This window comes from Solanum lycopersicum, chromosome 1 (genome assembly GCF_036512215.1).
Source record: "Solanum lycopersicum chromosome 1, SLM_r2.1".
Lineage (NCBI taxonomy): Eukaryota > Viridiplantae > Streptophyta > Magnoliopsida > Solanales > Solanaceae > Solanum > Solanum lycopersicum.
In genome coordinates this window covers 16,818,655-16,831,657 of record NC_090800.1, presented here as the reverse complement: position 1 = coordinate 16,831,657, position 13,003 = coordinate 16,818,655, and the positions used below count along the sequence as shown (strand labels likewise).

At 37.6% G+C, this 13,003-nt stretch overlaps 1 protein-coding gene across 1 annotated transcript; it reads right to left on the bottom strand.

Moving 5' to 3' along the window:
• Positions 1 to 6,598: 6,598 nt before the first annotated feature.
• Positions 6,599 to 9,972, bottom strand: LOC138341225 (uncharacterized). The gene is made up of 5 exons (XM_069293079.1): positions 9,642 to 9,972; positions 9,336 to 9,473; positions 8,723 to 9,048; positions 7,047 to 7,367; positions 6,599 to 6,973 (listed from the first exon to the last, which is right to left on the bottom strand). The coding sequence occupies exons 1-5, from the start codon at positions 9,970 to 9,972 to the stop codon at positions 6,599 to 6,601; spliced, it is 1,491 nt and encodes a 496-aa protein (XP_069149180.1).
• Between the last annotated feature and the right edge of the window lie 3,031 nt (positions 9,973 to 13,003).

The window sequence follows — 13,003 nt, the reverse complement described above, 5'->3', positions numbered from 1 at the left end:
CTACGTGTCGATTCGTGACACCCGATCCCCTAAATCTACGTGTCGGTTCGTGACATCCGATCCCTTAATACTACGTGTTGGTTCGTGACACCCGATTCCCTAATTCTACGTGTCAGTTCGTGACACCCGATCCCCTAATTTCCTTCCATCAATTCATCAAGCCTTCTTTCTTACCAAGGCATCATCAATCTCATTACTTTAGTTCATCAAGCCTTCTCTCTTACCAAGGCATCATCATTAAAAAAAGATTAGGTTTTTATCAAGATTTGGGATTCAATAACTTCATCATGCTTAATATAATAACTATTATATAATCACGTTCATGCATGCATACAATTAAGCACATAGCAGGGTTTACAATACTACCAATACATATCATTCTCTATTAAGAGTTTACTATGAAAGCATGAAAACCATAACCTACCTCCACCGAAGATTAGAAATCAAGCAAGGAAATTCCCAAAGCTTTGTGTCCTCTTCGTCTCTCCTCTTTCTCGTTCAACTTTCTCTCTTTTTCTCTTGTTCTTTCTATTTTATTTATTCAAACCCTCTTTCTTTTATCCTAATTAGTATATAATTAAGGATAAAAGATGGAAATAATGCCCCACTAATTAACTTAAGGTTACCGCTTTTAACCCCCAAGTAATTAGACTTATTAACATTAACCCACTAATCTTATAATTAAAGCAGAAATAGTCAAAAACGTCCCTTAAAACGTATACAGAAATCCGACCCGGACTGGGATTGCGCAACCTGTGACGGGCCGTCGTGCCTGCGACGGTCCGTCCTGCAGGTCGTCGCAAAGTTCAGAGACTCAAATTTCCACCAAGGGTCTGTGACGGTCCGTCAAACCTGTAACGGTCCGTCCTGCCATTTCGTTACGAAGTTCAGAAAGTCAATTTTCAGTACCCAATTTTTAGTTTTTCTAAGTGTTTTGAAACGAGACCCTGCGACGGTCCGTCTTGCCGATGACGTTCCGTCGTGGGTTCCGTCATCTCAGCCTGTTTTTCCAGAAATAAAATTTGCTGCTCAAAACGACTAAACAGGTCGTTACAGGTTTCCTCCTTTTTGTTTGAACTCGAACATGTGAATGCATGTTGATTAGTTAGGATTTGGGTTGGGTAGTTATTTAATCATGCATAGATTTTTGAAATCATGTTTTCGGCCTATTTTCGGGAATTAGCGGGTAAGTGTGAGCATGCTTTGTGTTATTTATTGACCCTCTTTGCTATGAGAAGTACTTGTATACTTGATTACTGTTAATTTGAATTATTTTGGGCTTTGTTTAGGTTTGACTATGTCTTTCCTTAGAAATGCATGATTCGAAATTGGTAGAACTTAGTTTAGATACAACGTCGCTCGGACGCCTTAATCCTTGTAGGTTGGTGTAGATGACTTGAGTCTTATAGTGTGGGCCTTGGATAGGCAATGATCTTGCTCTAGAGATAGTTGTCCTTTTATTTCTTCGATGTTACAACTTCATGAGTTACGTCGGTGATAATGAGTTCCGATCTTCGATTCGGGGTTCATTTTTTATTAGGTTCCAAGGACATACCTTTATTGGCTAAGTGTGGATAGCGTTCCACGGGTATTTATGATTATGTATATAGAGAGATTCCTTTAAAATATATATTAGCACCTTTAACGGGCATCCGAGTTCAAGGCCTGGCCTTGACTTTATTGATGATTTTCGAAGAGCATCAAGTTAAAGGTACAACCTCTATCATCCACATAGTTCAAGGCCCGTCCTTGACTTTATTGATGATTTTCGAACAACGTCAAGTTCAAGGTCCGTCTTGATCACCCGCATACTTAAGTAGAGCATCCTGTTAGAGGTCCGACCTCAATTATTTATAGTTGTGATTGTCTACTTGGGTACTTCTGGGGATTGTCAAATTCGACGTCCGGCCACCGTACCATCAGATTATACTAATTAGGGTTTTAGGTTCTAGTTTGATGTTCTCTGGCCTTGGGTTCTATTTTCTTTAGTTATAGTTATTTAGTGTACTCGTCGGGCATATGGTGGTCCGTTCGGGTTTTTTATTTCAACATGCGCATGAGTTTACCTTTTTGGCTTATGGGGTCCAGTTAGGTGTAGCTAGATCATATATATTACTTTATTTAGTTCTTTCCACAAACGTGTGCATTCCATAGTTACTTAGACTTCCGTTCTTGACCTGTAGTTGTGTTATTCCTTCTTTTCATATTGCTTTTTCTTTTCGAGTTCAGTTGGCCTATGATGCCTACTAGGTACGTATAGGTTGGTACTGATGCTACGCTCTGCGTCTATTTTTGTGATGTAGGTTCGAGCAACAGTAGCCAGCGTTGATTGAGTTATGGAGACAGCAATGAGAACACGATATTTTGTACAATTTCATTCTCCATCGTTACATATATAGACCTGTCTTTTACCTTTCTAAACAGTCCAGTTTTGTAGTCCATTTTTGGAACTTGTACTCGTTTTGTTGGTAGCTCTTTACTAGTGACTTCCAATTTCAGTGAGGGATCTTTATTTGTATATACTTCATTGATTCAAGAAATCGATCATGACATGTTGATAACATCAATTAATTTTCTTTTTAAAACCCCATTTTGATATACTTCATTGATTCAAAATAAAACTTTGCAAGAAAGGAAAATCTATAAGCAATAACATCCACCAACTGCCATAAGAGCATATTAGTGAAAAATCATAATCAGTGCCATTGAATTTGTGGAATTCTATGTATGTAGATATGTAAAATTTAACAACGAACATCAGGAATATCTTTTTTTTAAAATTGTCTATCAAAATTCTAAAATTACAACCTAAAAATTACCTTTGTTCCTCCATGTCTCACGTTCACTTGCTAATTGATCTTTGGACATTGAATTCATAACAAAACATTGTGAAGTCTATTGAAAAACTTTGTTAATTTTAAAGAATGCTTTAAATTAGTAATAGTTTGGCCTCTTTTTTCTGTTCTCTCGTATCTGTCCATCTTTTTGGAGGTTACAATAATAATGTAAGAAATTTTATTTCAGTTAGTCAGAGTGCGTTTAGTTACACTGTAAATAAACATTGAATGTTGGAACCAAATACTTTTTCTTTTTGTATGATTATGATTTAGTGTTCCCACATTTTATGTTTTGCCCTAAACACACGTTAGAAATTACTGTTCTCTAAGTATATCTTTACTTGTAGATGTTTTATTTAATACTCCCTTTAAAAATAATAAATAAAAAAATAATTTTACTACATTGATTTTATCAATTATAAGCTATTTATATTGTTGGTAATGAATAATAATTATACAACAAATATAAAATGATAAATTATCTCTTAATTTTTTAAATTGAATTAGTAAATTTCCTTTTTACTTATTTGTTTTCACTAATGAAGATGGTGTTTTTATGATAGCCATAAAATTAAATAACCACATAAAATAGTAGAGTATTAGTCAAATTTAGATTTTCAGAGCATTAATAATAAGGTTAGTGTAAAACATTCTTCTTCAGTTTTATTTGCATATTCTAAAATTTATTTTCATTCAATACATTCATATTTTCTACAGTATATGGTGGTTCCTAGTCCTTTTATGAGTGTGGTGAGTTGGGACAAATCAATAGAGAATTTTCTAGATTTAGAGTACGAGACCCGACATTAATAATGTTTTGTAAGTGGTTATTACTTAATTTCTATTTTTATAAAAGTCAAAATTGACAATTTTTTTTTAAAAAAGAAATGACTAAAATTTCCAAATTCATCTTGAAAAAATGAACTATTTCATAACAAAACACTATTATGGTAAAAACATAAAATATGTTATTTTAAGAAATGTGAATACAACTTTTTTTCTTTTTTCCATATTCGTATTAGCTGGTCTTGATTTATTTAATTCATATTCGAACGAAAAAACATTTTTACCAAATATAACCACCGCTCATTAATCCAAGCAATAACCATTTTTTGAAGAAAAAATTATATTATGAATTTACCATGTGATTTAGTTCTTTTGAAAAACTCTATACCTTCTTTCAAAAATGAAGAAAGTTGAAGAAAATATGGTGTTCGTCCTGTTCAGTGCGTCTCCATAGATTAGAAAGTTGGGAAATTGTGGCTGCTAAATTCTCAAATTTCACTTCCAAACGATGACTATGTATTTTTCAATTTATGTATGTAGAATGTCTGGTCAAGTATGAAAGTTTATAAGGGCGTTTTAAAAGTCTATATCAGACAAATATTACTAAATAAGAAGATGAAAGTGGTTTCATAAATTTAATGGCAGATAAACTTACAAAGACTTATAGAGATTATTGAACAGAGCAAGTCATATTAGGTGATACTCCAATTCAGTATGATTCATCTTTTTTATAATTCGCTCTTTTTTTCCTTTTTTTTTCTTATCATATTTGAAGAATTGTGCATTTTTAGAAATTGAATGTTTGATCCAAATTTATATGCTGATTATTACCAAAAAAAATTATCTAAGAGACAAAAAATATATTGAAAGATATATATCTTTTCTAAGATTAGGATTGAGGCGTAAATAATGTATCACTAATTTGTACGATCTACACCAAAATGTTCAATCTTTTTTGTCAAATAAAGTTTCCTTGATTCCAATTATATCATTAAAGAAGAGGAAGAGAAAAAAAACCACTATCACTAAACATCAAAACTACACTGTAAATACATTTAGGAAAAAATGTCAAACAATATTAGTAGCTTTATACTTTTTAATATTGAATTTCATAAATAATTCATATTTTTCTTTATAAAAATAACTAATTAATTGTTATCTTTTACAATGTCACGACCCAAACCCAGTCACGAGTGGAACCCACACTTACTCTCCTAGGTGAGCGAACCAACAAATCTAAACCCCAACATTTACCAACAGTTTAACTATAAATAATATAAATAATGCGGAAGCTCCAAAACTCAATAACGAAACCAATTAAATCAACTTCTAAAGTTAAATACTTATTATTCCCAAAATCTAGAAGTCATCACACCAAGAACATCTATCCTCGAATTTCTAAATCTAAGAGTATTTAAGAAGCTAAAAATAGTAAAAAGATGGTCCATGTCCGAACTTCAAGACATCACGACATGAAGGAGAGAATCCAGCACGAGCTAGGAATAATAGCTCTCCCTAAAATCTGATGTGCTGAAGACTGGCTAGAGTTGAGGACGAGTCGAAGTCGATGGCACGCTTGCTGCACTCCACAAATAACAAAGAAGAAAATTACAAGTAGGGGTCAGTAAAAGGAACACGTACTGAGTAGGTATCATCGGCCAACTCAAAATAGAATGCAATATATACTGAATAATAATATAAAATTAACCATAATACTCAACAGGTGAAAATCAACAGTATAAGAACTCTTGACAACAAGACCATGCACACCTATGAGGACTCAAGCCTCCACACCATACTCATTTACGAAATAGGTTCTTTGAATTTTGAGTACATTAAAATAATTCAAGGTTCATTCTCTTTATCCTTATCGTGTCATAATGTGACACCCAATCCCCTAATACTACCGTGTCGGAATCTGACACTCCGATCCCCTAATTCTACCGAGTCAGAAAATGACACCCGATCCCCTAATTCTACCATGTCAGAACGTGACACCCGATCCCCTAATGCTACCGTGTCGGAACATGACACCCGATCCCCTAATGCTACCGTGTCGGAACGTGACACCCGATCCCCTAATGCTATTATGTCGGAACGTGACACCTGATCCATTTATCTCTTTATTTTTGTTCATCAAGCCTTCTTTATGTCAAGGCGCCGTCTTAATAGAGAGGATTTAATATTAAAGATTCAACGGTCTCATCATTCTGACCACCACAATTACACAATCACACCATACAAACACACAATCAAGCACATAGAAGACTTTACAATACTATGCAATATATATCGATCGCAATTTAGAGTTTATCTATCACATAGAAATAAATCATAACCTACCTCCACCGAAAAATCGTGATCAAGCAAGCTACCTTCCCAAAGCCTTTGCTTTCCTCTTCGTTCTCTCTCTCGGTTTTTTTATTTTTCTTCTCGTAATTCATTTTCTTTTACCCTAATTATCATATAATCAATTATAAAAGATGATAAAAGTAACCCACTATTTATTCCCTTATTAACTTCTTTAACCCCCATGTAAATAAATTATTAAACTTACTCCACTAATTCCATAATTATAATCATGAATAGTCAAAAATGCCCCTTTAAAACTTTTAGCAGAAATCCGACCCAGTCGGGGTTACACATGTTCTGACGGTCCGTCGTGTCTACGACGGTCCGTGCTGCAGTTCCGCGGAGTTCAGAGAGTCGCTCCAAGTATCTAGATTTTCAGAGTTGAAGTGTTTTGGAACGGAGACGCTCGACGGACCGTCGTGTCTATGAAGGCTCGTCCTACCTGTTGTCGAGGGAATAAGGAGAGATGCAGAAGAAATTACACAAGTATGGGAGGATGGAGTCCATCATGGTCCGTCGTGACCATGACGGTCCTTCGCGTGATCCGTCGACCCAGTAAGTTTTTATCAAAAATATTTCTACTGCTCGAGCCGACTAAACAGGTCGTTACAATAGATACCAATTTACCCATCGTTCGTCCCCGAAATATCACAACAAGAAAAGCAAGAGAGAGAAAGTGTATCTGAATCTGTAAAAAGATGTGGATATCTTTCTAGCATATCAGCCTCATTCTCCCAAGTGGACTCTTCAATTGGCCAATTCTTCCACTGAACCTTGATAGATGCAATCTCCTTTGATCTCAACTTGCTGACCTCTCTACCTAAAATAGAAACAGGGTCCTTCTCATATGAAAAATTCTCATCAAGGAGAACTGAATCCCAACGAATAATGTAGTTTCCATCCCCATGGTATTTTTTCAGCATAGACACATGAAATATCGGGTGCACTCCTGAGAGTCCTAGAGGCAATGAAAATTCATAAGCCACCTCCCCCACGCGCTTCAGAAATTCAAATGGACCAATATACCTCGGACTAAGCTTACCTCGCTTCCATAAAATCCAAGTACCTAACCTTTCGATCTGCATATTCTTTCTTCCTGTTTTGAGCTACTAGAAGCTTCTCTTGAATGAATTTTACTTTATCTAACATTTCCCTCAAGAGATCGGTACCCCATGGTCTCACCTCAAATGCATCGAACCAACCAATGGGAGACCTACATCTCCTCCCATACAGTGCCTCAAATGGGGCCATATCAATAATTGAGTGATCGTTATTATTGTATGAAAACTCTTCTAAAGGTAAGAAGTTACCCCAATGACCACCAAATTCAACCACATATGCACGAAGCATATCCTCCAACACCTGAATCATTCGCTCAGACTTACCATCGGTCTGAGGGTGAAATACAGTACTAAGATCCAACCTAGTACCTAATTCAGCATGCAATGTTCTTCAAAACTTAGAAGTGAATTGCGTACCTCTATCTGATATGATGGAAAGTGGAACTCCATGCATTCGAATAATTTCTTAGATATTGAGTTTGACTAACTTCTCTGCATTGTAAGTCACCTTGACCGGAATGAAGTGAGCAGACTTATTTAATATGTCAATAATTAAGCAAATAGAATCGATATTACCCAATGTATTGGGAAGACCAATCACAAAATCCATTGCAATTCTTTCCCATTTCCATTAAGGAACGGGCATTTTCTGAAGTGTTCCTCCGGGCCTCTAGTGTTCATACTTTACCTGCGTACAATTCGGGCATTGGGCAACAAAAACAATAATGTCACGCTTCAATCTAAGCCACAAGAAATGTTGCTTTAGGTCACGATACATCTTGGTTGCACCAGGATGTATAGAATACCTTGAACTATGAGCCTCTGTAATAATAGTGTGAATCAAATTATTAACACGGGGCACACATACCTTCCCTTAATTCTCAAAACACCTTCCTCATCGATTATTGCCTCTTTAGCCTCTCCTCGTAATACCATATCTCGAATTCAGCTCAGCTTCTCGTCAGTAAACTGTTTTCCCTTAATGTTTTAAAGAAAAGAAGATCTTTCCTCCACACAGGCCAAAAATCCTCCCTTCTCTAGTACTTCCAGCTTCATAAAGTCATTAGTCAGAGTCTGAACCTCTCTAGCCAATGGGCGCCTCGAAACCTGTAAGTGGGCTAGGCTTCCTATGCTCCCTTCTTTTCTACATAAAACGTCTGCCACAACATTAGCTTTTCCTAGGTGATACAAAATAGTAATATCATAGTCCTTCAGTAGTTCCATCAACCTCCTTTGCCTCAAATTCAAATCTTTCTGAGTAAAAACATACTGAAAAATACGGTGATCTGTATAGACTTCACACTTAACCCCATATAGATAATATCTCCATTGCTTTAATGCAAACACGACTGCAGCAAACTCATAATCATGGGTCGGATAGTTACGTTCATGTACTTTAAGTTGCCTCAAAGCATAAGCAATTACATTTTTCTCTTGCATTAGCACCGCACCCAAACCAGAATAAGATGCATCACAGTAAACAATGAAATTCATACCTTCCTCTGGCAAGGTAAGAATTGGTGCAGTAGTCAACAAGGTCTTGAGGCTCTGGAAGCTTTCTTCACATTCGTCCGTCCATACAAATGGAACATTCATCTTAGTCAAATTTGTCAGTTGGGAAGCGACAGAAGAAAATCCCTTGACAAATCGACGGTAGTAGCTATCTAAACAAACCAAGCATCTTACCTCTGTAACATTAGTAGGTCTTACCCAATTCTTCACTACTTCAATCTTATATGGATCCACCATCACTCCATCCTTGGAAACCACGTGCCCCAAGAAGGACTCTGAATCTAGCCAAAACTCACACTTGGAGAATTTGACATAAAGCATTTTCACTCTCAACAATTCCAATACAATTTTAAAATGCTCCCCATGTTCTTTCCTGCTCTTTGAGTATATAAGTATATCATCAATAAATACAATAACAATAAGATCCATATATGGCTTAAAATTCCCATTCAGCAGGCTCATGAACGCAGCAGGGGCATTCGTAAGCCCAAAAGACATTACTAAGAATTCATAATGCACATACCTGGTTCAAAATGCAGTTTCGGCACATCTGCTGCCCGTATTTTCAATTGATGATAACCAGATCACAAATCAATTTTTGAAAGGGTAAAAGAACCTTAAAACTGATCAAACATATTATCAATACGAGGAAGAGGATAATTGTTCTTAATAGTTACCTTATTCAGTTTCATGTAGTCTATGCACATCCGAAAACTTCCATCCTTCTTCTTCACAAGTAAAACAGGAGCACCCCAAGGGGATGCACTGGGTTTAATAAAGCCTTTACCTAACAACTCCTGAAGTTGGGCCTTTAACTCCCTTAACTCAGCTTCCATTCTATAAGAGGGTATGGAAATAGGGCGAGTACTCGACTCCAGATCAATACGAAAATAAATATCCCTATCTGGTGGCATACCAGGAAGGTCTGTAGGAACCACATCCAGAAGCACACGGACTATCGAAACAGACTCAATCGAAGGGACTTTTTAAGTATCATCCCTGAGATGGGCCAAGAAATCTAAACAACCCTTACTAACCATCCTCTTAGCACAAAGAAAAGAGATAATACGAACAGGGGTGGAAATATAGTTACCCTCCCACACTAGTGGATTTGTCCAAGGCTTGGCCAATGTCACAGTTTTAGCATTACAATCTAAGATTGCAAATATTGGAGAAAGCCAAGTCATACAAAGAATTACATCGAAATCGACCATCTTTAGAATAATCAAATCTACATGTGTATTGCTCCCCAAAAAAGACACAAGACAAGACCTATACACCTTATCAACTATCACAACCTCACCCACAGGAGTAGAGACACGAATAGGCATGTCAAACAAATCACAATGTAAATCAAGACCAGTAGCAAATGAGGAAGATAGATATGAAAATGTGGATTCGGGATCAAAGAATACAGAAGCCATGCAATCACAAACCAAAAGATTACATGTGATAACAGCATCAGATGTCTCTTCTTCAGACCTCCCGGGGAAAGCATAACAATGGGCCCTATCACCTATCTGCCTGTTGCCCCTACCATGTTGTGCTGCAGTAGTTCCAACTTGCCCGCGCCCCGGCTGATTTGGTGACCACCAATACCTCCTAATACTTCCAGTCTCTTTACATCCATAAAAATCTCTGGAGTCAAGAATTAGTCTCTATGAGAATGACGAAGTCTGGCGATAACCTCCAAACTAAGAGAAATGGTTAGTGGTCTGCGATGGACCCCCAGGTACAGCCTGTAGTGAAGACTGAATAGGTCGGGCTGGGTAACCTCCTAAACTCTTTCCTCTGGAGTAAAAACCACTAAAATCACCTCCCGTACGGAACCTGCTAAATGTCGACGTCATGGTGAAGTTGTCTGGCTTCACCCTCTCCACCTCTATTACAAAGTCAACCACTTCCTGAAAGGATTTTGTTGTAGCAGCTACCTTTAAGGCGGGGATCCGCAAATATGACCTCAAACCTTTCACAAAGCGGTGAATCCGCTCTTGTGGACTGAATCAAAGCTTGGTGGCATACCTGGATAGCGCACAAAATTTGGCCTCATTAGGGGCAACAGACATCCTTCCTTGCTATAGGCTCAGGAACTCATCTCTCCTCCTATCCCTCAAAGTCCGTGGTATATACTTTTCCACAAATAAGATAGAGAATGATGCCCAAGTCATAGGTGGTGCCTGTCTAGTTAACACTCAACATACGACCTCCACCACATTTTGGCATTCCCCTAAAACTGATAGGTCACAAACTCAACCCTGAATTGTTCTACTATGTCCATCTTATGTAGCAGCTCATGACAATCAACTAGAAAATCATAGGCATCCTCAGATTCAGCACCCTTGAAGACTGGATGTTTCAACATCAAAAATTTACTAAAAAATTCATGCTGATCACTCGTCAATATAGACCATGTAGTCAATCGAGGAAACGTGCCTACTTCCAATAAGGCATCCATGCCGAGAACCACAGCAGCTGCATATTGTACTCCCGAAACCTGAGGTGCTGGTGCAGAAAACACTGGAGGTGTGTTGCCGCGATCAGATAACCAGCTAAGATAAGTAAGAACCTGGTTAATCATCTCTGGGGTAGGATGGGGTGGTAATTCTCATTTTGAACCTGCTCATTTTCCCCTTCTTCACCCTCTCTCACTACCTCATCAGTCGGTGGGGGAGTCACCGCCCTATTACTAGCTCGACCAGGTGTTTGTCCTCTACCCCTAGAGGGCGTTCTCGTGCGACCTCTACCACGACCTCTTGCCACTGCTCTTCCTCGAGCTACAGCCCCAATGGTTGTCTCAGACGTACCCTGTCTTGTCGGTGTTGGTGTTGGTACAGTTGTTGCTCTAGTTGTAACCATCTGCGAAATAGAGTGAGGATGTCAGATACCAATTTGTATCACCTAGATACCAATTGGATCCAAGTAATAGCACGAAAGAAAGAAAGAATGGAGTTTTCCTAAAGTCCTATAGGCTCTCAAATAAAAGTAAGGGCGTCCCCCTACCGTTCATCAAGACTCTACTAGACTCGTTCTTGTGTGATGAGATCAACGAACCTAAGGCTCTGATACCAAGTTTGTCACGACCCAAATCGAGCCGCGAGTGGCACCCACACTTACTCTCCTAGGTGAGCGAACCAACAAATTTAAACCCCAACATTTACAAACACTTCAACTATAAATAATATAAATAATGCAAAAGCTCCAAAACTCATTAAGGAAACCAATTAAATCAACTTCTAAAGTTAAATACTTATTATTCTTGAAATCTGGAAGTCATCACACCTAGAACATCTATCCTCGAATTTCTAAATCTAAGAGTATTTAAGAAGATAAAATTAGTAAGAAGATGGTTCATGTCCGAACATTAAGACCTCACGACATGAAGGAGCCAATCCAACACGAACTAGGAATAATAGCTCACCCTGAAATCTGATGTGCTGAAGACTGGCAAGAGTTGAGGACGAGTCGAAGTAGATGGTACGCTTGCTGCACTCCACAAATAACAAAGAAGAAAATTACAAGTGGGGTCAGTACAAGGAACACGTACTGAGTAGGTATCATTGGCCAACTCAAAATAGAATGCAATATATACTGAATAATAATTTAAAATCAACCATAATACTCAACAGGTGAAAATCAACAAGTATAAGAACCCTTGACAACAACACAAAGCGCACCTATAAGGACTCAAGCCTCCATACCATACTCATTTGGGAAATAGGTTCTTTGAATATATAGTACATAAACATAATTCAAGGTTCATTCTCTTTATCCTTATAGTTTTGGAACGTGACACCCGATCCCCTAATACTACCGTGTCGAAACGTGACACTCCGATCCCCTAATACTACCGTGTTAGAACGTGACACCCGATCTCCTAATACAACTGTGTCGGAACGTGACACCCGATCCCCTAATACTACCGTGTCGGAACATGACACCCGATCCCCTAATGCTACCGTGTAGGAACATGACACCTGATCCCCTAATGCTACCGTGTCAGAACGTGACACCCGATCCATTTATTTCATTATTTTAGTTCATCAAGCCTTCTTTATGTCAAGGCGCCATCTTAATTGAGAGGATTTAAGATTAAAGATTCAACAGTCTCATTATTCTGACCACCACAGTTACACAATCACAGTTACACAATCACACCATACAAACACACAATCAGGAATATAGAAGACTTTACAATACTACCCAATACATATCGATCGCTATTTAGAGTTTATATTTTACATAGAAATAAACCATAACCTACCTCCACCACAAAATCGTGATCAAGAAAGCTACCTTCCCAATGCCTTTGCTTTCCTCTTCGTTCTGTCTCTCTGTTCTTTTTATTTTTCTTCTCCTGATTCTTTTTCTTTTACCCTAATTATCATGTAATCAATTATAAAAGATGATAAAAGTAACCCACTATTTATTCCCTTATGAACATCTTTAACACCCAAT

Excerpts from the sequence above, each read along its gene's own strand:
- LOC138341225 (XM_069293079.1), bottom strand. The coding sequence starts at position 9,972 with ATGGCTTCTGTATTCTTTGATCCCGAATCCACATTTTCATATCTATCT. Across the intron at positions 7,368-8,722 it reads GACCTACTAATGTTACAGAG|ACCGATGGTAAGTCTGAGCG; the intron begins GTAAGATGCTTG and ends TTTCACCCTCAG. Across the intron at positions 6,974-7,046 it reads AAGAATATGCAGATCGAAAG|CGCGTGGGGGAGGTGGCTTA; the intron begins GTTAGGTACTTG and ends GAATTTCTGAAG.